Raw genomic sequence first — 25,170 nt, 5'->3', positions numbered from 1 at the left:
GCACGCACGCGCGCACGCACGCGCGCATGCACGCACACGCACGCACACACACTAGGGCTGTAACGATGCACTCTACTCATGATTCTATTTTGTATCACGATTTTTGACCTACGGATTGATACAGCCCATGTTTTTTAAATGTATCTTTTTAAATGAATCAATTTGGGTTTTTTTTCCACATTTGCCAACATTTTAAAAAGAAATTATAAATGAGAAAACTATGATAGTTTATGGGTAAAATAGGTTACAAGAGGCTATTCATATATATTTTTTTAAGTTTAGAAACCATCATCATGATGATTTGAAACTTGGAAGCACTATCACATCAGATCATCATTGTTTTCTGGACTGGAGGTTGCAGATATGTCCTATGAAAGGGCAATCACGTCAATGCCATCTTGCTCCGCAATAAAGTATTGTGCATCTACGTATCACGATTTTTCAGTTCATATAATATCATTACAGCCCTAAAGCGCTAACACACACACACACACACACACACACACACACACACACACACACACACACACACACACACACACACACACACACACACACACACACACACACACACACACACACACACACACCTGCCTCATTTTCCCCAATTCATCTCCTAACAGGCTGTTTGTTATTGTATTGTTGTCAGTATCTTTCTTTTTCTCTGACAAGCACACAGACACTCCCAGGTGAAAAAGTGGTTCAATTTAGTACAATAAAAGTATGACTGAAGTGTACTTAGCATGTTAAAAGTGCACTCATGCTTTTTGTGCTAAGAAAAAGTATGTTTACAATATGCTTATTTAAAGTGTACTTAAAATTAGATGTAATTAAGTTGCTCTCAAAGAAAGTACACTTAGCGAACCATACTTCAAGTGTACTTCGAAGATGTTTGACAAAAGTGTATTTAGAGGAATATACTAATAGTGTTCTAATAGTGAACTTACTAAAAGTGTATTTTTTAATAGCATATTGCAATTGTACTTTTTAAAAGTGCAATATGATTACACTTCACCCAAATGTCTTCTAAGTGTGATTTTCCATAGTGCGCTTTAAAGTAAATCGCTTTAACATATTGCAAGTACACTTTTTCTAAGTGCACCATGATTGTACTTCACCCAAATATATTCAAAGTGTGCTTACACAAAGTTCATTTACCCATCATGCACCATCATTCATGTACCATCATGCAATGCACTTCTTGGAGCTAAATTTCTCAAACAGAAAGCCATTTATCTCTAAGGAATATCTTTGGTTTGCATGAAAATATTACTCATTGCTATATTCTGCGTTTATTGTAGGAGTTTTAAAATTTTAAAGTGGTACACAAAAAATGGCCATGTTCCCACCGTCATTATGATGGTCACGTATATGTTCTGGTATATATAGCCTCACACTTCCCTTGATATCATGGTGAGAGGTAAGATGGAACTAGTTGTTCAAACAAAGAATCAATGATCACCATTAGTGATTAATTCAAATGATCAACTGCAGGAAGGTGGAACAAGTATGAAATAAAGTGAAATGTGTATCTGAAATCTCTGTAACAATGCAATGATTGTAAATGTCAGTCGTGCTAGGCATGCATACTGTATCAATACTGTGACATGTGGCTGTGTGTAATGTACAAGCTCTGAGGACCAGCATGGATTGTAGTATTAGATTTATATTATTCGTTGTACTTGGGAGTGTACTGTGAATATACTTCAAGCATACCTGTTATATATTTACAATACTTAATATGATATACTTTTTACAGACTTAAAATGTAGTCCAATGTAGTCCAAAGTAGCATGAAGTTAATATACTTTTATTGTACTTCTAGTAACAATAAAATGTTATAGAAGTGTACTCAAGCACACTATTAATGCCATACGAATGCATGAAAAGCGTGTTTGGAGCATACTTTCAAAAGTATGCTTGTAGTGCACTTAAAGTTGTCCAAAAGCGGTGCCAATTTAGCATCCTCAGTGTGCTGCAAGTGTGCTGAAGTACTGCTTTAGTAGTGCTTCAGCGCACTAATAGTGCAATGAAGCGCACTTTAAATCGCCGAAAATAGTACACTTTGTACTAAGTACGGTCAAAAAAAGTACACTTTAAGTATATGGGTTTTTCACCTGGGCTAACACACATACGCACAAATGTGCTGTCTTTCCCAACAGGGTGTTTGTGTTTGCGGACCCGATTGTTTTCCCAGAAGCCCTAGTGTCGGCCGTGCGGGCGGACGTGGAGTTCACCACCCCAAACTGTGGTACGGACAGCCTCATGCAGCGTGTGTTGCTGCACAGCCTACAGGCCACACTGGGCAAACACTGTCACGGACCCAGGCTCGCCAAGGCACTGGAGGTACTATAGGCGTACGTGTGTGTGTGTCTGTGCGTGTGTGTGTGTGTGAGTGTGTCAGTACTGTATGTGTGTCTCACTTTGTCACCCCCAATCCCTACAAGCCACAACGCTCCAGGCTGTCACAACACGCTGTGGCAAGATGTGTGTTTCATTTGTGTGTGTGTGTGTGTGTGTGTGTGTGTGTGTGTGTGTGTGTGTGTGTGTGTGTGTGTGTGTGTGTGTTATCTTCGTCTTGATCTTCATCTCTGTCTGTACATCTGGGTCTGTCTCTCTGCCTGTCTGTCCATCTGTCTGTCTGTCTATGTGTCTGTTTGCCCGTCTGCTTGTCTCTCTATTTGTCTTTCTGTCTGTCTGTCAGTCGGTCTGTTTTTGAAAGTGAGAGGGACTGACAGAGAGACAACTGAAAGTAATCCCGCAGGGCACTATTATGCATGAATGTTTTTTTGCGGCATTTCTTTATATGTTGCTGAAAGACTCTGTAAAAAGATCAAGTTTTTTTTGTTCCTTGTTGTTTTCTGTCTGTGAGCGTAATTTAGTGTTTTTAGTGCAGGGAACAATGTTAAACATGACGTATCTGTATCAAATTACTGTACTGTCTTGGAGACATTGTAGCACACATGTCCTCTATGTGGAACTGAAAGTGTGCACGTCACCTCCATAAACTCTATCAACTATGGCACAAAAAAAGCCCAACTTATTTATTCACCTTTACCATACGCTCAAAAAACACATGAACTTAGCTTTCAGGGAACTAGTGTTCTTTTTCAGTTTCAATCTTAGTCATTCACATTTAGCAGACGCTTTTGACCAAAGCAACATTCAAGGGGGACATTCAAGCAAGTACAGAGTGAGGGGTCAGTACAGAGTACAGCAGTATACAAGTAATGTAAAACAGAACAGCAGAAAAAAAAGTGGAGGACCTATGAAATGTAGTGCAGGTTATTATCCATGATTAGGGGTGAGTAGAGTTAGTTACTTATTTTATGCAGGGAAGCTCTCTCAGAAGAGATGGGTCTTCACTAGCTTCTTGAAGGTTGAGAGGGATGACCTTGCTCTTGTAGCAACTGGTAGCTTATTTCACCATTGTCTCAGCATTGTCTCAGCATTGTGTAGGAAGATACATACAGTATTTAATCTGGTACCCCAGTGCAGACAGTATACGCACATATGAACCTTGAATGAACTGTCACCACTTCTGTTTCCTGGTGTGTTTGTGTACGGGTGTGGTACGCTTGTGTTGTATGTTGTATGCATGTGTGTCTTTTGGTGTGTGGTGCCACACTTTCTCTTGTGTGTGTTTGTGCGTGTGTGTGTGCGTGTGTATGTATGTGTGTGCGTGCGTGCGTGCGTGCGTGCGCGTGCGTGCATGCATGTATGTTTGTGTGTGCGTATATGTGACAGGCCTGTGGGCCGAGAGTGAGAGGGTACTTCCAGGAAGTGGTCTCTGCTGTGGAGGAGAGCCTGGAGGCTGCCGCAGGCGAGCCGAGCCCCCTCCACCCCCAGCTCCAGCACCTATACACAGACATCATGGCGGACGCTAAGCAAGGTGGGCTCCAGGTGGGCTGGCACACCCACGCAGACACAGCATGGGCTGGAGGGTGGTGGGATTGAGGACGGTGGTGATGGTCTGTCATGTCTAAAAGAGGGGCTGCGGGTGGGCTAATGGTATAGGGACGTAGTCTTAAAGTCTTAAAATAGTCCCTCAACATGCAACAATTCATTCCATACAAGGTTAGTTTCATTTTTAGCAGTATTCTATCAACACAGACAGTTACATTGAGAATCTGGCATAATAATTGTAATTCTTGTGCTTTGTGGATGGGGTGCAATACCGTTTTAGTGAGAGGCTACCAGAGCCTCTGCTTGGAGGACTGCTTGGAATAGCAAACAAGTATCTCCACATGTCTGCAACTTCTGCAAGACTTTGACTAACTAGGAAATCAGGTCCTATGTAAAAAAAATCCTGGAGTATCCCTGTAAGACCAAGGGATCCCTTTAAGTTGCAGGTTCGAATCCCACTCTTACCTCTCCCAATCCATGTCTGAAGTGCCCTTGAGCAAGGCACCTAACCCCGGGGGACTGGCCAAAACATACCAAGGCGGAACGGAACGGTCGCGGGACGAACGCGGTCTTTCTGCTTAGTTTCGGCCGGTGTGTTTTCCTCTGCCTTTCACAGCGTTGGCGTGTGCTGCCAGTCCTGTTCAAAACCCCACCACAGCCAAAGCTGGCATGCTACTTTGCCATTCATTTGAATGAGACACCGCCGGTTGCCGGCGTGAAAAATTCGCTCGAGTTCTATTTTCCAAATGCAGTGCGGAGCCGGCGCCGGCGCCGGCGCCGCTGACGCCCGACCACCGCCGGTTGGTGTGTAAGGGCAGATAGGTTTCAATGTATTTTCACCGACGCCGGTAAAAAACGCGGCCGTTCCGCGACGCTTTACCGCACTGGTGTGTAAGACCCCTAAGGGCCAAAACATACCAAGGCGGAACGGAACGGTCGCAGGACGGACGCGGTCTTTATGCTTAGTTTTGGCCGGCGTGTTTTTCTCTGCCTTTCACACTGACAGCGTCGGCGTGCGCGGCCAGTCCTATTCAAAACCCTCCCCACAGCCAAAGCTAGCATGCTACTTTGCCATTCATTTGAATGAGACACCGCCGGTCGCCAGCGTGAAAAATACGCTCGAGTTCTATTTTCCAAATGCCAAGAGCCGGCTCCCGCGCTGCTGACGCTCGACTACCGCCGGTTGGTGTGTAAGGACAGATAGGTTTCAATATATTTTCACCGACGCCGGTAAAAAACGCTGCCGTTCCGCGACGCTTTACCGCCTTGGTGTGTAAGACCCCTAAGACCCCTAAGACCAAAGGTCAAATTCTGACATTTGATGTCCAGCCAATTGAGCGGTGTGGTATGCTTGTGTTGTGCTGTGCCTGTCCTTAGACCCATCATCCTCAGGAGACGTGTGTGGAGTACCGCTGCCCTGCCCTGAGATCACTTTCAATAGCTGGAGACAGGAGGAACAGATATGTGAGTGTCTGTGCCAATATCTCATTCGCTCGCTTGCTCGCTCGTGCACGCACACACACACACACACACACACACACACACACACACACACACACACACACACATGCATGCGCGAAGACGGAGCCAGAGAGCTTAAAGTTGATATTTGAATCAAAATGTCACCAGAGATTACGGAAAGGTGTTGTTAGGCAATACGGATTTCACTGCTCACAATACCACAGCCAGCCTATTTGCATGTACAGCACAGCCTGCGAATTGCAGCACGGCATAATAAATTCACGCCGGACTTCCACAACAGGGAACGAGCTGGTGAACTTTGCCCTGATGATCACGCCGTCGTGCGAGCGCAGCTTTGACGAGGACGACCTGGAGGAACGGCGGGGCTCCGTCATGTCCAACGACAGCGGCATCGAGGGGGACCTGCCGCTGGCGGAGCTCTCCACCCTGGGACTCGACACACCTGCCGGTAGGCCTGGCACCATCAACAATAAGTACACTGTGAAACATTGTAGACAATTAAACATGAAAGGCAAGTTGTCCTGTTGCCTAAAGCTAACTCAACTTGAGAAAGCCTGGAATTGAGTTAAGTCTTGAGCTGAGTTAACTTACAAGCTTAAAGGTAGGCCTACACTGTGCAAAAAAAATTGGAAAAATAGCACTTTTCATACATGAAAAGGGGGATCTTCTCCATGGTCCGCCATTTTGAATTTCCAAAAATAGCCATTTTTAGCTGCAAAAATTACTCTACTTGGACCATACTAGAAAATATTTGTTTATTACTTAGTAAACTTTCATGTAAAGATCATATTTGGCAATAGGCAGCCCAGTTTCAATGAGCAGCATAGTTGCAGTACCTTTTTTGACCATTTCCTGCACAGTGTACCTTTAAGGTAGCCTCACGACGCCATCCTCTGTACTCCACCCAAAGATTTTGGCTCCGCACATCGTCTGGCAAAAGCCTCGAGCTCGGTTCTCTCAGTGTTTTGCCAATCAGCAAACAGTTGAGAATGGTGACGTAGAACTCACTCGCGAGCTCCGTTACTGATTGGTTAAGGTAACTATATTCACACTTTCCTTTTGTTATTTGTATGCTTTTGTGACGCGTTAACGTATCAGGCATGCTAATAAAGCACAATATGGGTTTTCATTTGAGTTTGGAACTTCAATTAATTTAAATGATAGAGTAAGATCAGACCATCTCCCATCGTCCACGGAGACGGATTTCTCATGGCTTTTGCCAGACTGATTAACGGAGTCAACAGTCGGCTATTCGCCCAGGCTACCTTTAAGGCAGCAGGGGAACTAACATTTTTACGTTTCACTGGCTTGCAATGTTTTACAGTGTAGTAGTAGTAGTTTTATTGTCTCCCGTGGGGAAATTTCTTCCAGCAAATGGAGCGTGAGACATGGAAACAAACTCAATACAATCAAATCCCGAAAATTGTTATGACAATAAATCATTGAATTGAATTGCATGATAAATATTGACAAATAGCGTACTTTTTTGACTGACGGTTACAATGATTTGCATTTGCAAGTTTGTTTGTTTTTATTGTGTCTCTCTCGATATTGTTCTACAGGCGTCCAATAGCATCTCACTCAATATTATGCAAAGCTTGTCAATTGTTGATTGATTAAAAGAAACACAACCAAGCCCAAGATATCGAAGAATGACAAGAATGGGGCACACTGACTGCTCTAATACCCCATACCATGAATTGGTAACATGCCCATCCAGGTACAAGCCGGCCTGGGTCATTTCCCATCCCTTCCCCATCTCTCTCTCACTAGTTCCCTGTCCCACTCATCACAATAAATGCAACAAAGAACTAAAACATAGGCCTACTTACAAAAAAAGGTTCACAAGTGTTATGGTGACAAATAGCATTTGCATTCTTGTTTTCTTCCCCCTCTCTGTCTGTCTGTCTGTCTGTCTGTCTGTCTCTCTGTCTCTCTGCCTCTCTCTCTCTCTCTCTCTCTCTCTCTCTCTCTCTCTAGCTCTATCACCAACTCACTTATTCCCACTCCAAGTGTATTGTTGTTTGATAATAAAGGAAAAAACAGTCTAAATCCATTTCTATCAAAGAATGACAGTAAGGTTTACTGGGTGTGTTATGGTGACAGGTGTTCCCTGCGGTGGCAGTGGTGGTGGTGGTGGTGGTGGTGGTGGAGTAATGGTGGGGCCCCCGGACAGCTACAAGGAGCAGCGCCGCAACTCTCCGCAGTTCTTCCGCTGGAACTGTGTGCGGAGGATGAAGGTGGCGGACCGCATGGCGCTGGTTAGGGAGTCGGTGCGGGTCAGCAGCCGGAGCGACCCGTTCCCCCGCGAGGAGAGGAACCTGGTGGGCCGCGTGCTGGTCATGGGCGACGACCGGGCCCTCGGCAGGCTGGCCAAGGCCTACCTCTCCATACGGTAAGAAAAGAATTTCACAATTGGAATCTCATGGCAACATATAACTTGATAACTGTGTGTACTTCAATTATGATATTACAATGATGATTTCAAGACCTACCTCTCCATGCGGTTGGAGGCCTGATGAATTTCATAATTATTCAAAGTAAATTTGTAATGCCATGGAAACCAGTGCCTGATAACCGTGAATACTTCTGATTACTAATTTCGCTATTCTACTAGATTAATAGATAAGTAACGTGGTGGAAACTAGTACATCATAATTTGTACTTGAATTATAATATTACAGTGATGAATTCAAGGCCTGACCTGTCTAAACCTGTTGACCTTTCACCCCTGCCATAAGTTATAGTCATGTGATGGAATTTTACTAGTTACTTTTAAATAGTGCAAAAATGTTCTACTTCTAAGTAAGGCTATTGATTAGGTATTTGTCTCTTATCATAAAAATCCATTTAAAACACATCATTTTAACGTTTTATTGTAATACATTATTTAAGGTTGGACAGATGACTATAATATATATTTTTAAACACTTTTTTTTAGTTCTGCTGTCAATTCTGATTTCATGTCTCGTTAGCTTGAGGCTAGTGTTCACTGGAGATCCATTTAAGACCCCATGCCGCCATAGATGCATTTAAATTACAGTATGGTTAAGGAGCACAATAGCTTGTGTTTTGACACTGAGGCAAGCTTTTAGTTGGGCACTGCGCTGCTGTAATTTCTTGAGTTTGAACCCTTTGTGCCTCGCCCCAGGACCGTTCCTCCTCGCTGGCAAATTCCATGGCCGTACATGTTTGTCATTATTGTCCCCTCTCTTATTGTTGTAGGATTTGGTCATTTTAAACCATTCCTGTTGGATTATTCTGTGTTTACTGTGGCCTGTTCGAGAAAACCACAGAAAACATTTAGAAATGTACTGCTCTGTGGCTTTTTCTCTTCTCTCTCTGACCAGCAAAAGGGAGTCCAAGCATCTTCTCCTGACCAAGCGACTTAACCTAGAGATGTATTACATTCCAGTGAGCAACGAACCCCCACTCGCCTCGTCGGGGGAGGTAAATGCAATCCAGTGTTTTTAAGAAGCCATCACTTAAATCCACATTGTCATGCCATTGTGCTTTTCTGCATGGTAAACAGGCACCCCTAACATTGTGGGCTTTTTCAGGAGATGACCACAGGACAGGAGAGTAAGATGACCCTAGCCAGGTTTCTGGGTAGTGTTGATCCATGGTACGACTGCAATATCAACAGCTTAGGCCCAATGATGCTTAAACTGGCAAATATGGTAAGAGTTACTCATGTGTCATCCTTTAGAAGATATCTCAAGGCTTTTTCCATTACATAGAACCACCAAATACCACACAAATATTGCGGCTTACTGGTAACCACACAGCAAAACTACTAATCACAAGCAATTCTTAGGAATGACTTAATCTTTTCCAATGATTCATGACATATTCTGATTGCATACTGTCTTTTTATCATCACATTTTGGTCTTTTCGTGTCTAGTATCTTTTCTTTAGTGTAATACCCACCACAAATCAATTAATGTTTTGATGAGCTTTCATAATCTCCCTCAAAATTAAATTCACATTGGTTCTTATTGATCAGCCTGATATGCACCTTGGGTTTCTGCTTGTGTAATGTTGAACTTATTAGGGAGTTTGGGGAGTCATTAGGCATGGGGGAAATGCACATCATATTACAATACGTTACACTTTGCTGACGCTTTCATCGAAAGCGACTTACAGTTATTTTAAATACAGGATATTGGTTACATCCCTGGAGCAGTGCGGGGTTAAGTGCCTGGCTTCAAAGGCACTTCAGCCATGAAGTGATATAAAGAATGGGATACTGGGATTCAAACCTGTAACCCTTTGATCTAAAGCCCATCTCCTTAACCAGTAGGCCACAGGCCTCGTATGACATATGTCTTTATTCTGTGTTTGGCAAAGCAGTCAAAAAACAGCAGAGGACCGCCAGAGCCGAGCCCGTTTCTAGCAGACATCATCTCCTACTACATCCGCACAGCCTTCCAGACCGTCCACCTCCCCATATACGCCATAAAGGTGACAGCTCACATTTGTATTACATTTCTGTCTGAACCATTTCAGTCAAGAAACACAAGAGAAGAATATAAATGAAATATCTTTCATTGAAATTGTGAATTACATTTGGCGGTATAGCTCTGTTCGGAGGAACCCCCCTATTTCCATGAGCAGCATGGAAAAGCATTTAGTCAGGGGGCAGCAGCAGTTTAGGGAATTCTCACCCCAGCAGGACAGGGAGAGAGATAACCCCCCATGAACAGAGCCAAGCGACGTGACAAGAGAACATGTCACATCATACACGACAAGGTGGAGCAGGGGAGGTGGTGGGTAGCAAAAACCAAGCAGCATACAGTTGAGAGGAAGTGGATAGACTTTAAAAGGCGTGCCGAAGCTGTGTGGCCAATCGCTAGGGAAGAAAGATTATCAGCTGAGGGAATGCACCTGGATCAATTAGGAATGAATTAGATGAAGGGGAGGGCGGCAAGCTTCTTGACTACCATGGCCTGGCCAGAACTGACGTTAGTACTTTAATTTATTTATACTCCATTATTGTACTATAATACACTATATTGAGCGTGATTGGCTTTGAAGAGAAAACACGTGCAAATGGCCTTCTGGAAAGAGATTCAATAGTGTTGGACTGTTCTTTATGTCACCATATTATGTGTCTATTTAACACTACTATCAATTGAATTTAAAATACTGTATCTGTAGATGCATTTTGCTTCATAGATGCCCGTCATGAATGAATAATCATTTGCATGTTTACATGCTTGTCCATGATGGAAACAGCTGAAGCAGAAGGTGTATCATGGTTATGTCAGTATTGCTGTTCTCATATCAGAACATTTTATCATTGAGTGTCTAGTGCCTGGTGATCTCTGAAATTAGATTTTATGTATCCAAATGTGGTAGTGTATCATAATAGCCTGCAGGGACAGTAAAAGTCAAAAGTCTTAGATGTTGCAATGTATTTTATTATTTGACTGATACATTTGACTTGGTTTTCTGTGTCTATTTGAAGATCACCTTCTCCAAGCTGAACGCTGCCCCAGTGGAAGATGTCTTTGTCTCACACGTACAGATGGACTTTCCTGAGTTTAAATCTCTTAGGGCCTCCATGAAAGGTACTGTCTAGTCTACTAACCTTTGCCACTTGTGGGAATGCAAAAAAACTGTTTTATTTATCTTCCATATTTCTTGTAGGGTCATTGCGACACAAGAGAGCTACAATGCTATTCAGTGGTGCTGCGGTTGCGGTGAACTACACTAAAGTAAGTTAGCTCACAAGCACTACCTCAAACACAGATTCAGAAATATTGCACTTACACTTACACATACGTAGCTGGCACTTTTATCCAAAGTCACTTACAGTTATTTCCAGTGTATTGGCTACAGTCCCTTGAGCAATGTTGGATTAGGTGCCTTGCTCAAGGGCATGTCAGCCATTGATGCAGGTGTAGGGACAGGCCAGGTGGGATTCGAACCTACAACCCCCGTGGCCCCCCACGAGGCCACGGCTGCCCCAAAATGCTCCAACCCCTCAGCCTCATGCGCATACTCTGCGGAAGGGGCATTGCCTTGTTTCCACAAAACAATGTAACCTGGTCTGTATTTACTGATGGGCAAAATTAATTCATTAGTTTCAATCTAGGGCCGCATATTCCAAATGACCTTGTTTTACCTGTCCTATTCAACCGAGTGATCATTCAACTAGCCAATCACCTGGCTTAATTGGACAGGGGGGGAAGTAATTTGGAATACGTGGCACTGGACTGTAACTAATGCACATGACTGTCTGTGTTACTACAGGCCACCCTGAGCAAGCGAGAGGTGGACACAGGGATCACGCTCCGGACGTGTGATGTTGCCATCAGTGTTGCTCCTCCCAGTGATGCCAAAGGTTAGTGACAACCATTTTGAAGAACTATGCGGTAGCTGAGACAATGCCCATATTTGTCAGTGGAAGTAAAAGTCATTTACAGAGAGAGACAGAGAGAGACAGAGAGAGAGAGAGTGTGTGTGTGTGTGCGTGCATGTGTTCGTGAGTGTGTGTGTATAACTAAATGCTTTTTGTCGAGTCTTGAAAACGTTTTTGGAACAGCTGACAGGTTTCATTAAAAAAAATACCCCAGTCATCTTGACACAGAGCATGTGGTCTATTCTTTTTTAATTTGGGAAATACCCTCATCACAATGTCTATCTCCAGCCACACCGTTAATGCCTACTGTCAGTGAAAATGGACAGTACAGTAACGACCCGTAACATTGAGATATGAGTCAGATTCCTGTGGTCGAATGTGCCTCATCTGAATTTAGAAAAATAATTACTTCCGTTACATGACAATATTGAACACGAACACACACACACACACACACACACACACACACACACACACACACACACACACACACACACTCACACACACAGTTCGATTATAAATAAAGGAAGTAAGATTTTGTTTTACTTCAGTAATAGCAATCTCTGTAGTGAGCTCACTGTTGCTCGCATTAACATGAATGGTGACACAAATAGAATATTATATTCATACATGAACTGAAACCCAGCTAGACAGGAACTTATACGACGGAAGCCTACAGTTCTCCATTTAGCTTTGGCACCTATAATTGGTTTCAGTGGCTCCACTGTGCAGTTCTACGGTTAAAGATATAGCATAGCATTAATGCATGCTATGCTTATGCAATATTTCAAGAGCTTTGTGGCAAAATGATACACTGTATAGCTATTTTGGAACATTTTGAGAAATTGACGTTTGTATTGGCCATTGAATTGTATTGCATTGCAAAATTAATTTTATATAGGTTTAAAAGGAGTAGTATGTTCTCAAAATATTTGATTGATGTTTGAACAGTCATTTTCCAATAATAAAATGCAAAAGTGAAAAAAATGGTGCTGACGTCCTTTTGTAACGAAACTCTTAATTCGTACAATATTTAGTTTTTCTTACATTAAATTTGTTGCGTTTTCCTAGATCTCAACGGTTTCTCTGTGGCCTTCAATGATCTGATTCCCAGGCCATGCAGTGTGAGTACAATGTGTAGATATATTGTATTGCCTTGAAATAATGCTAATGTAATTCAACAGTAATATAATGCAATGTAATGTCATGAATATCAAAGGACCACCAATAAGTACTAGGCCAAAAAATACTTCAATGGCTCCCTCTAGTGGTGGTCAACGTTGTGTCCTTGTCACACTATCAGCGGACATCCGAACATCTTCAACTTCAACTAATTTTTTAACTATTACTGAGTTTTGTCAGTCATGGCTGTATTTTTCAATCAACAGGCGTCTGCAATCAGAGCAATTAACCTGAAGATCCAGGTGTTGGAGAAACGACCCCTCACACTGTGCCTGGACAAGGACTCCCGTAGACTCTTCAGTGATGTCCAGAGGTAAGACACGACATGTAGGGCCAGATTAACACATGTAGGGCCGGACTAACCTACAGACTAGATATGGCTGCAGCCGAGGGGCCCCAACCTGCTCGCTCAGAATTAAGATGCCATCATAGCAGTTTTATTGCTGAATTTGCATTCTGAAAGGGCCTACACCACAGCAATGTGTAGCCTAGGGGCCTGTACCATCTTAATCTGACCCTGAACACATGCCATACCATAAAATTATTATACAATATATTGCAGCGTTTGATGCTTTCTTTGCAATAGTAATATTATATTTCTATATGCATACATCCACAAAGTCCTTCCTCTCCAAACAGATTACAAGTTTATGCCCAGTTCAAGTTCAATTTAATGTTCTAAAAAATCTTCATGAAATATGAAGATGCGCACATCAAAGATAAGATAATACACTTAGATTCAATTTGCTGGCCCTGCCGTGGCTCTAACGGTAGGGCACTGGGCTGCTATTCGATTCCGGGTCCTTTGCCGATCTCTTCCCACTCGCTTCCTGTCTGTCTCTCTCACTGTCCTATCACAAACATAATAATAAAGGCAAAAAAGAAGATTCAGTTGGCCGTATTTAGAAGAACAATCGTTTTTAAATGGTGAATTGATCCATTTGATGCCTAATCCTGTACATTGTCTACTGTTTAGTGTGGAGATTGCGCCGTGTCTGGATCCAGGGTACTGCCTTCAGAGAAACACCAAGTCCAAGCACACGCTGGAGGAGGAGAAGGAGACAGCGCTGAGCAAGTACATGAGCCGAACTCTGACCCTTCCCATCAACACCTTCTCCGGGGTCGTGCACTGACCACCCTGTCATTTCAGATGGATTTTGGACACACATGCAAAAATGAAACAAAACGAACAGCCGAACAAAAAACAGACTAATGGCTCTAAGGGTCCAAACTAACGCACCATATTGGTTTTCCAGCACCTGATTGTCCAGGTTGAAGATGGTCTCCCTTTCAGTTTTTGCACAGACTGATGAATGCTCCTTGTGCATTCACACACCTACTGTACAGACATTCAGACATTCGGACAAACTGTATCACATACACACACGAACAGTACATAAGCCTCATCATAAGCCTCATCATAAGCCTCCCGACGCCCCCTTGACCTCATCATAGGCCTGTCACCCCCCTTAGTATTAAAACATATAATTGACTAATGCCCCCCAATGGAATTTAAGCAGAGCCCCCTCTCAGCTGTATCCTTACACACGTATACATTAGGCCTACATAAGGATGGCTGATAGTATCAATATGATACACTAGACAGCTAGACAGTATGATACAATATGATACACTAGACCCATACAAATACTATTCGACTAAATCATTAGGGTGATTTGAAATAAACACGGCTTGGAGATACTGGCTTATGCAGGTAATGATTACCACTTGAAATGCATAGGTAACCTGGCTGTTGTCTCGTCAGACCCTCATGTATTTCCGCTCAGCCTCATGAGCTTATGCGAGGGTCTGGAGGACCTTTGGATTTACCTCCCTGCTCCCGAAGTGCCCTGCAGCCAAACCAATCAGGATCACAGGATTTTCAGAGATGTGACGTAGTCAACGTTTAAATGTAGTGGAGAAGGGAAAAATAAGTGAAACCTGACAGTTGTTTCAGTCAACAATGGCCACTCGCATAGACTCACTCGTAGACATTGATTTTGTCATACAATACACAAGCAGGGGTGCGTCTTGGACTGCGTCTGGGTCTTCACCTTTTCCCCTTGGTGTAAAGGATGACATTTTTCAGGAATTCCCGTGTGTCCCGCGGGTCCTGCGGGATTCCCACGGGATGGGAGTCAAAACTGAGCGGACAGGAGCGGGAATAAAAATAAAAGGAAGCGGGAATGCCGCTTATTTTTTCTTTCAAAAATAAACAAAAAAGCCTCGTTTTTTTGACAAAACAGGAGTGGGGCTGATTTTGATTGGGAGTGGGCTGGATTGGGAGACATTCTTTCCAGGAGTGGACGGGATGGGATTTCTATCTTTTACTCCAGTCTGGGATAGGACGGGATGGGATTTTTTTCTGGGACCGGGATGGAACGGGAGTGAAAATCCACTCCCATGTCATGCTCTACTTTGGTGCTCATCAGTGTAGGGGCTCTCAAACTTGGTTCAGGTAGACAAACGCTGAGGCACTCAAAGTTGCAATTTTTACTTTTTTTTAATTTGGCTACAATGCCTACGCGTTTCGGCCCTTATGGCCTTCTTCAGGGCGTAAATAAAGGCTGAAACCTTTAGGCATTGTTGCCAGATAAAAAAAGTAAATTTCATTTCAACTGTTTTCGAATCTGTCAGCAATTAAAGTCGCACCTCGTTAAAATGTCAGACAAGTGGTTTCCTCAATCACGTCACGGACAAGGATTGTGTGATAAAACCATGCCTTCGCACCTACTGTATGCATGGTGTAGATCTAGATGAATGTTTGTGTGGAGCAAGGCTGAAACCATTCATGACAGCCCAGAGTTAAATGCAGAAGCGCTGTAACCTGGAATAGAGCAGTAATCTGAAGCACCGTGATGTTTCTTTCTTTTTATAGGAATGATTACTTGTAAAGAAATTACTTACCTGTATGACCTATGAAATGTGGTTACAGTTGCAGACAGATATGAGAAGTGCCCACATTTTAAAGTCAAGCTACCTCTTACATATCCTTTGTCATTAAGTTTATCTTTTGTTTGTTTGTTTACCACAGTGGTTACTATAGCCTGTGTGTATTACTATTTATCTCTTGTCAACATATAATCATTTGGCTAGTGACATTGTTGGCATTACAGGGAAATGGCCAATAACTGTTGTTTAGATATAGTATATTTTGTTTACAGCTGACAGACTGCACCATTTGTGTGTAGCTTAAAGTGAGTGCTGTGGACATGCATGCATTGAATTCTACACCTGGTCAAAGTATCCTAAAGAAGTGTTGTTAGAGTACCTTGCTGGTCCCAACCCATTTGTCAAACTTTCAGTGCCACAATGTACTAGCCTAGAAATCTAGACGCCGTACAGCAAAAATTCAATTTGCGGTCGCTAGGGGCGTCTAGATTTCTCGGCTAACAATGTACACAGAACTGTGCAAATTATTTTACTAACTGCAGATGGCGCTCCAACGACAAAACGGCATCAACAGAGTGACTGTCACTGTTAAAAAGGCATCTGACCCATTACAATGTTGAACGTGTGTAATGCCATTGAAACCAGATAATTATGTGAGGGTATGTTCATTTGGGTGGTCGCTCTGTTAATTTATAATCCTCAAACTGCGAAATGTGATGTTTGCTGTGCTGTGTGCTGCTCAATGCTTCATACCCTTACGGAAGGAAAATATATTTTTGAATATATGAAATGAAAATATATTATAATATACTACAATATATTGTTTGCCAATATATCATTTTATATTGTACAGCAGTATATTGCACAATATAAAGTGATATATTTTGCGGTATACGAGAATATAGACATTATTGCCGTTTTCGTATATTGACTTATGTATTGCATTATACTGTGAAATATATTGTTGGATATATGGAATTATATCCCATATAGTATATGACTTATTGATAAATCATATATTGATTTATGTATTGTATTATACTGTACAATATATTGTTGCATATATTGAATTATACCCCATAATATATGGCTTATTGATGAATCATATATTGATTTATGTATTGCATTATACTGTACAGTATATTACTGCATATATGGAATTATACCCCATAATATATGGCTTATTGATGAATCATATATTGATTAATGTATTGCATTATACTGTACAGTATATTACTGCATATATTGAATTATATCCCATAATATATGGCTTATTGATGAATCATATATTGATTTATGTATTGCATTATACTGTAAAGTATACTGTTGCATATATATTGGATTATATCCCATAGTATATGGCTTATTAATTAAATCATATATTGACTTATGTATTGCATTACACTACACAATATACTGTAACGTACTTTATACAAGGCATTTATGAAGTAATGTAATTACAACAATGACCAAACATCAATTCAATTCATTCAACTGTTGACATTGGTTTATTAAAAACATGAAACCAACCGACCCTTTAACACCACCGCTCACACATGCAGAGACAGAGGGGCAGACAGGCAGGGAAACGCACACAAACCACGACTTGACAACGACACCGGCCAACAGGCCAAATGCTGGTGAAACTTGCCTGTGGCCAGTAACAATTTCAGTCTCCCACTTTGGCCAGTAACTTGTACTTAATGTAATTGCAGAAATATTCTAAAAAAAAAAAACTAAAAAATAATAATTAAAAAAAACAAATAAAACAAAAACAAAACAAAACAAAAAACTGTGGCTGTGGCCGGTAAGCGAAACACCTCACATAAAGCACTGGCACACATGCACGCGTGCACACACACGCGCACACACACAAACACATACGCGTGCCCGCGCCCACACACACACACCCGCGCGCGCACACACACACACACACCTTCAGATATATTAAAAAAAAAAAAAAAAAAAAAGTGAAGGTGAATTCAGGGGCAGACCGCCCGCAGCCTCAGTCACTCAAGGTCAACAAGAGGGCTCATAGGCCTGTCCATGGACTTCTTTTTCTCTTGGTGAAGCAGTTCACAGATTCTTTTATTTAGCGACATCCGGATCTCCCCCATCCTCGCACCTGGATGTGCCTGAGCAACAGCATCTGCAAAAGTAAAGTAAAAAGAATGTTAACTCTCTAACCCATTGTGCAGGCGAGACGTTCCATTTCTTTTTCCGTTGGGAAGCGACAAGGAAGCAGAGGCTGGTGACGTAGACAAGCGAGGCGAGCGGGCGGGAAAGTTGGGCTCGGGTGAAAGATATGCTAATGAAACGTAGTGATGGGAAAAAGTTCAGTTTCAGTTACAATCTAGGGCCACACATTCCAAATGGCCTTGTTTTACCTGTCTAATTCAACCATGTGATCATTCCACCATCGAATCACCAGGCTGAATTGGACAAGTAAAAACACGTCACCTGGAATATGCGGAACTGGATTGTAACTAAAAAACTGAACTTTGTCCCATGAAGCGGTAGCAAGTGGGAGAGGTTTCAAATGAAAGTTATTTCATGGAGTTATGTTACAACATTGTACTTGTAGGTAAACACTTGACAGCAGAGCCATGCATGTCCATAAAACAGTATATGAGAACATATAATTGTCGGGAGGAAATGCAGAGGATTCATTCTGCCCTTTACGCCAACTATTTTAACTGGACAAACAAAAAACTTGGGTTTCAATGGCAACATTGCTCGACACGCCCAACCCCCACCTGCTTACATGCTTACCATAACCATCAATTTCAGACAGAGTATTCACTATGGCTGGGAATATTACACCATTCAATCATGAAAGATTAATCTTCTCCATGGCTGTGCAGTACATTAGGTAGTAGTAGTTTCAATGAGCAGCATAGTCACAATAACTAACTTAATCTGGGAACAATCCTAAACAGTGCATCTTTAAAAGGGCAGGCAACTATTTAGGGGTAACACTTGAAATTGTTGACCTGGGTGTGTAAAATATCTTATTATTCATTTTTTGTTTTGTTTTACATATCCTCAGAGGAAGAATGTTGCTAAGCTAGCGAGAATATATGGACCAAAGTCCTGTAAATGATTTGGGAAACATTTATTTTGTCTCTTGACTGACTACCAATGCTCATACAGAGTCCACATAGCAAGTGAAAAGCCAGAGGGCAAGAGGGCAAGAGGGAGTATAAAACACCACACCACCTACAATGAAAAGTAAGTCCATTCCCCTCCTTCACAGACCCAGGTTTTCAGCAGTGATTTGCCGCCAAATAGTAGTTCATGCTCAAGTCACTCTGGATTAAAGTGTCAGCTAAATGTAATGTAACAAGTGTACTTCTTGTTAGAAAAAATGGAACAGGTGCACAGAACGCTGAAATTGTGTTTGACCAATGTGCAGTTGAAACTTGAAGGGTATGCCACTAGTTTGGGGCCAAATACACAGTTGGTTCATGAAGGGTTTTATTTTTCATGTTAAGCATTGTGTTACATTCTCATACTCCTTCCTTTCAATAGTCTGAAACAAGTGCCCAACATTGCCCATTTTTGTAAACCCAGGTCAATGATTTTAACCACATTTAGCCCAATGAACCCTTGAATGTAACATGTTACATCAGCAAGTTTCACACATTCAATGTGCAGTTAATAATGTAGCTCAAGTAAACTCTAAATCTGGATGTCCTAACCCACTGCCCCTGACCCATCCAGTCCAGACAGCCCCCACCTCCCCCGACACCGCACACACACACAGCTCAGTACCCCCCCCACACACACACACCATCCTACAACCAACCACAACTTCACCCTGCAATAAATAACTAGGTTACATCCATTCCGTAATTAACATAAAAATAAAAACAGGGATACATTCATGTCTACATATCCCCCTCCCAACTTTTACCCTAGCTTCCATCCCCACCAGCAGTACCAACACTAGCTGCAGAGGTCCATTTTGTCCCACTCAATCTCTCTTATTCCCGGTTTATTCAGTAGCATGATTGAATGAGGTATAAAGGATTTTTTGAAACGATTATATTTGCACCAAGGGAGTCTGAACCTCCTCCCAAAGTTCAGATAGATGTATTCCCCATTTAGTGCATGATCACCAGTGAGTGAGCATAGTAAAGGCACAGTATCGCTTACCATTTCAAGTACTGGAATGCACACCAGTCCATGTGACTATTTTTTCCTCCAGACCATCGCTGCATACCTCTTCAGCAACCTCTGCAAAAAAAGTTAAAAGAGCAACAGAAAATTAACATTCACTCACACACTTAACCTTAAATAGGCACAAGGATACCCACCAAGCTCATCACTTCTATATCATTGTCAGAATTGTGAGCTAAATCTGGGGGGGGGAGAAGAGAGATGGGGACCAAGTTCATGTCGCGCCCAAGACAAACTAGAAGTTCGGTAGACTGGTGGAACTACAGCATTCTAGCTCGCAGTCGCAGAGCGTCGTAGTGGCACTCTGTGTCTCGTCCCGACAACAGGGAAGACAAGACATTGAAATCGCAGCAGCCAGCATCGTTAACAGTTGCACATCTGTTCTTGGCACGAAGGCACTCTTTTATGAAGATGATGAAGCGAAGGAAGACTTAAACTCATGCATGTAACTGGCGAGAATGAATTCCGATGAACAAGAATGACTCGCGCATTCGTTTAAGAGTAAACATGAACACCAACATGACTCAATGAATGCAATTGCTGTGAGCAAAGCAAACTCCGAACTATCACAGATAGCTGAAGACAACGACGTGTCGGCTACCGTTTTGAAATTCACTAATTTGACGACAAGGCTTCGTTAACCTCTGACAATAGCTCTACAAGAACGGGACAGTGCAGTTAGTTCGTGAGCAAGTTACTCAAAAAAACCTATTGATGTTACCACAATGGGAAAACCGAAGCAGCAACAGCTATGCTTTACCAAAAATAATGCAGGACATTGCCTCATTTTACTATACTGTAGTGCCCATTTTTAAGCAAGTTAGCGATGTGCATTTAGATCTTGTCGCACTTCACTTCTGCTTTGATTCCCTTGCGTTAGCCGAGTAAGCTAGGCGGCTAATTAACTGAGGCCTGGCTTTCTAGGCTGACGTTGGGGCTCAGCAGTATTAGCCAGATAGATGTTGCTAACGTTCTCTGACAAGCCAAATAAAGTGGGCTCACCTGAAATTGACCACTACAACCATATAATATCGACCCAAGTATTACGTTTACGTTTTCAAGATGTGTAGAACTATACCTACTGTCCATGAGAACTACACACCATTTCGACAACGCAAATATCGCTAGTAGTACAACAGCTTGGTAGCGCGGGAAATTCAAAAAAAAAATAACGTTTCTAGTCCTTGGGGGGAAAAAATGAACAAACATCCAACTTCGATAACCACTTGGCTAAACTTTGCACATCAACCACTGTAGACGTTTCAGACTATATGCTTGTATATTTATGTTAACAAATTAACAAACTTCTCTTTATAACTTACCTCGAGGCGGCTGGTTGGTTTGTGTCACTGTGGTGGGGAGTCAGCCACTGTGTGGAGCTACAATCCGGACCGCGCTCGAGCCGAGACGGCTCTCTCGCCACTTTAGCTTCAGGTTGTGACGACGTGACGTAGGCGCGTCATACGTGATATGAGAGCTGAGATGATTCAATCAGAGACTCCTGTATATTGATCAATATATTATTATATATGGCCATATATGGTCCACCTAAAATGACTTTATAATGTCGAGTAAATGTCCAATGTCGTGCAAAATGTGCTTGCTGAACTAAAAACATCAAGAAATACAGACCGAATAGTGGAATACAGTTTTGTTTTGCCAGCCATATATTTTAAAATATATGGATCAATATATAGTAATATGTTGTTCAATAATATATTGCTATATATTTTCAAATATATGAGCGTGTTTGTGATATATTGTGATATATTTTCGAATGTATTGCAGTATAAATTGTAGTATATTGCAGTATATTTTCCTTCCGTAAGGGTATTGTATACAATAATATAAAATAGTAACTTCACTCTACCTTGGGCACACAGACCAGGCTAACTAAGTTCCGTGTCCGATGTACAAAAGTCTGTTGAATTCAATAAATTAATTCTTTCAATTGCCGTTACGCAAATGGGCAGTTCAGATGGAGGTCTCCCGTTGCCAGTGATGCAGTTATCCATTACGCACTGAGTTGGCGCTGTTGCGAAGATCGGGGGCGGAACCAGCTGCTGTGATACCTCGCCGTTCAGCAAAGCGGAGCTGCCGCTTACCTTTTTTGAAAACTTTATTAAAGTCACTGAGCGCGGAATAAAGACCAAACACCTTTTCGATCGATATGCGTTAACCGTGGACGACTCACGGTGAGTATGTTTTAATGTATGGGAACTTTATGCGCCAAGCACCTTTTCATGACGTATACAAGGCTACAACTTCTTCCTTGAAATGTAACAGGTGGATAATTGTTTGCCACTTCGAAGGCGAACTTGTGTCTCTCATCAATTCAATGATGGCTCTGATAAGAACTTTCCAAGACTACGACAGATTCGAAACAAGACGCCTGTTTGTTATTTTCTCGAGCTAAATACAAACGTGTGTATCATTTCTTTCATCTTGCTCTTGCTGATTATCTAGTCAATACGTTTGTGACATGTATATTGCCCTGTAGTTTTCTACCCCAGCCGGGGGAGTTTTTTCACGTTTTTAATTTTAACTGCTGCAAACATTCGTATGTTTTCTGATAATTGCAGAACTCTAAGACAGAGGTGGAAAAGCAAGCATGAAGCGGAACAACAAGCAATGGGACATCAAGGGTGCCACTGTGCTAGCAGGGGCATTCCATTTCCTGTACTACTGCGGCAGAGCCTGTCTGATGCCTTTCCTCACCCTGTACCTCAGGCACCTTGGACTCAGCGCCTACATGGTTGGCATCGTCATGGGCACGAGGCACCTTATCTCTCTGATATGGCGCCCCCTCTCCGGCTTGTTGGCCAAGCACCACGACAAGCAGCGGACGGCAATCATTGGCTCGCTGGTCTGCTCTGCTGGACTGGGCTTGGCTTTCCTGCTCCTGCCGCCGGCAGGGGAGGTCACTGGGGTAGCAGGTGTCTGTAATGCCACCAGTGCCATGTCAGCTGAGCCCACAGTGGTCTACACCAGCAGCAGGCAGCCAGGGAGCCACTTGACAGCCCCGCCAGGGAGGAAGGTCGCTCCTGGTGTAACCTCTAAAGCCAGACAGACCACTTCAAACCCCCAGTATCATACTGGTGGTGGTGGTGCTGCTGCTGCTGCTGGTGCTGGTGCTGCTGGTGGTGGTGGTGCTGGTGGTGCTGGTGCTGGTGCTGCTGGTGGTGGTGGTGCTGGTGCTGCTGGTGGTGGTGGTGCTGGTGCTGCTGGTGGTGGTGGTGCTGGGGCTGCTGGTGGTGGTGGTGCTGGGGCTGCTGGTGGTGGTGCTGGGGCTGCTGGTGGTGGTGGTGCTGGGGCTGCTGGTGCTGCTGGTGCTGCTGGTGGTGGTGGTGCTGGTGCTGCTGCTGCTGCTGGTGCTGCTGGTGGTGGTGGTGGTGAGGATACTGCTGCTGCTGTTGAGGGTCCTGCTCCTGCTGCTCCTGAAGCTCCTGCTGCTGTTGCGGCTCCTGCTGATAATGATAATCTTGCAGGACTTCCTCTCACCCCTGCTCCTGAGAACCGTAGGCAGCATGAGAGCACTAGGCCCGGTGTCTCTGGTACTCTGGAGAAAGCAGAGGAGGAGCACCATCAATCAGTCATGGACCACCACGATCATAAGTCACAAACCAACATCACAACACGCAGAAGAACTGCCAGGTCTGAGAAGCAACAAAAAAGTGTTGAAGAGGAGAAAGAGGAGGCAACTCATTTTGAGTTTCTTGGCAGCCTGAAAGCGATGGACGCCACACACCAGCTCTTCTTCCTGACTCTGTTCGTCGTGGGGATTTGGGAGCTGGCGGCCGCCCCTCTGGACTGGATCGCGGACGACGGACTGTACGAGTACCTAGACATTGTGGACGCCACCGACCACTACGGGCGCGTGTGGATGTGGAGGCTCCTGGGAGGGGCGTGCGGCGTGTTCGCGTCCGGCCTCCTGGTCTCCAGTCTGGACTGTTACCTGTTCGGAGGGGCCAGCGTGCCTAGAGCTGCCATGCATTTCTTCCTGTACGCTCTCCTGATGCTGGTGACCATCCCGGAGGCCGCGTTCTTCCCGCTGCACCTCAACCGCAAGCAGGCCATGCGACGGAGAGGAGAGGCCAGCGGCGTGGTCAAGGCTCTCCGGATGATCCGCAACGACTCCCGTGCTCTCCTGTGCGGCATCACCGCCTGCCTGGTGGGAGCGGCGGGCGCGGTGGTGGAGGACTTCCTGCCCTGGCAGATGCAGGACCGTGGGGGAGGGGAACTGCACGTGGGGGTGGCGCTGGGCCTGGGGCTGCTTGCCCAGGTGGCGTTCCCCCCGCTGGGGCAGAGCGGGCGCGTGGCCCGGCTGCTGGGCCCCCACGGCCGTCTCCTGCTCCTCGGCACGGTGAGCCGCGCCCTGCAGTGCCTCTACTACTCCTTCCTGTTCGGCGGGCCGTGGGCCGTGCTGCCCGTCCAGGCGCTGGACTGCCTCAGCGTGAGCGCCACCTGGTGGGCCATGGAGGCGCAGTGCCACGACGCGGCCTCGCCAGGAACGGAGCGCACCATGCTGCGCATGTACCAGGCCCTGGCGCTGGACCTGGGCGCAGGGCTGGGGAGCTTTGTGGGGGGGCTAGTCGTGCAGAGGTTCGGGGTGGCTGTGCTGTTTCAGGGCATGGCTGGGGGGCTGGCACTCTGGTGCCTGGTGCTCGGACCTCTACAGTGGAAGATCCCCAAGCAGCGGAGGATCAATTACTCACGCCTCCTGGCGGCCAACGTCAGCGAGGGGAGCGACTCGGAGTCAGATGCAGAGAGGGACTGGCTGGAAAAGGCCATCGAGAGAGAGGATGGCAACAACAATAGTAACAACAACCACAGAAATAATGTCCACCGATGAAGACTGGAATATAGCAGCTTCTCTATTCAGAACCTCATACATGTGAAATATTTATGTTTTTTGTTGTTTAATTTGTGCATTAATTTATGTGAAATATGTTTGACCAGAGAAGGATTTGCTGTACTAAGTGGCTAATGATTAATAGCCATGTGTGGATGTGTAACTCACTTTTCATATGCTGTTCCCTATTAGGGTCGTTATTTAGGTAAGTGTGTGTAAAAAAAAAGAGGAAATAAATTATTATGTTTCTTGATTCTGCCAGTTTGTTTGTATGAAAAAATAATGTGTTGGAAAGTGGATGATAGT

At 43.8% G+C, this 25,170-nt stretch overlaps 2 protein-coding genes and 1 long non-coding RNA gene across 3 annotated transcripts in view; 2 read left to right on the top strand and 1 right to left on the bottom strand.

The window, feature by feature from the left end:
* Positions 1-14,071, top strand: part of pik3r6b (phosphoinositide-3-kinase, regulatory subunit 6b) — a 33,592-nt gene extending 19,521 nt beyond the window's left edge. Inside the window, exons 8-21 of the mRNA XM_063217261.1 lie at positions 2,163-2,346; positions 3,748-3,892; positions 5,284-5,370; positions 5,669-5,861; positions 7,514-7,783; positions 8,739-8,838; positions 8,949-9,068; positions 9,743-9,853; positions 10,860-10,962; positions 11,042-11,109; positions 11,648-11,738; positions 12,828-12,880; positions 13,145-13,251; positions 13,915-14,071. Of these exons, the coding sequence (XP_063073331.1) occupies positions 2,163-2,346; positions 3,748-3,892; positions 5,284-5,370; positions 5,669-5,861; positions 7,514-7,783; positions 8,739-8,838; positions 8,949-9,068; positions 9,743-9,853; positions 10,860-10,962; positions 11,042-11,109; positions 11,648-11,738; positions 12,828-12,880; positions 13,145-13,251; positions 13,915-14,071 (1,789 nt within the window). The remainder of the gene's footprint in view (positions 1-2,162; positions 2,347-3,747; positions 3,893-5,283; positions 5,371-5,668; positions 5,862-7,513; positions 7,784-8,738; positions 8,839-8,948; positions 9,069-9,742; positions 9,854-10,859; positions 10,963-11,041; positions 11,110-11,647; positions 11,739-12,827; positions 12,881-13,144; positions 13,252-13,914) is intronic.
* A 3,518-nt stretch (positions 14,072-17,589) lies between these two features.
* LOC134461327 (uncharacterized) lies at positions 17,590-21,377 on the bottom strand. Its single transcript, XR_010037262.1, has 3 exons — positions 21,335-21,377; positions 19,989-20,069; positions 17,590-17,979 (listed from the first exon to the last, which is right to left on the bottom strand). It is a non-coding gene; the product is annotated as an uncharacterized LOC134461327 (long non-coding RNA).
* Positions 21,378-21,891: 514 nt separating this feature from the next.
* Positions 21,892-25,117, top strand: mfsd6l (major facilitator superfamily domain containing 6-like). Its single transcript, XM_063217250.1, has 3 exons — positions 21,892-22,207; positions 22,595-23,196; positions 23,401-25,117. Exons 2-3 carry the CDS (start codon positions 22,624-22,626, stop codon positions 24,862-24,864), a joined length of 2,037 nt encoding a protein of 678 aa, XP_063073320.1. The 5' UTR covers positions 21,892-22,207; positions 22,595-22,623; the 3' UTR covers positions 24,865-25,117.
* The last annotated feature ends 53 nt before the right edge of the window (positions 25,118-25,170 follow it).

This window comes from Engraulis encrasicolus, chromosome 2 (genome assembly GCF_034702125.1).
Source record: "Engraulis encrasicolus isolate BLACKSEA-1 chromosome 2, IST_EnEncr_1.0, whole genome shotgun sequence".
In the NCBI taxonomy this organism is placed as follows: Eukaryota; Metazoa; Chordata; class Actinopteri; order Clupeiformes; family Engraulidae; genus Engraulis; species Engraulis encrasicolus.
The sequence above is the reverse complement of the archived record's forward strand: the minus strand, read 5'-3'. Positions and strand labels throughout refer to the sequence as shown.

Excerpts from the sequence above, each read along its gene's own strand:
- mfsd6l (XM_063217250.1), top strand. The coding sequence starts at position 22,624 with ATGAAGCGGAACAACAAGCAATGGGACATCAAGGGTGCCACTGTGCTA. Across the intron at positions 23,197-23,400 it reads GTGCTGGTGCTGCTGGTGGT|GGTGGTGAGGATACTGCTGC; the intron begins GGTGGTGCTGGT and ends GCTGGTGGTGGT.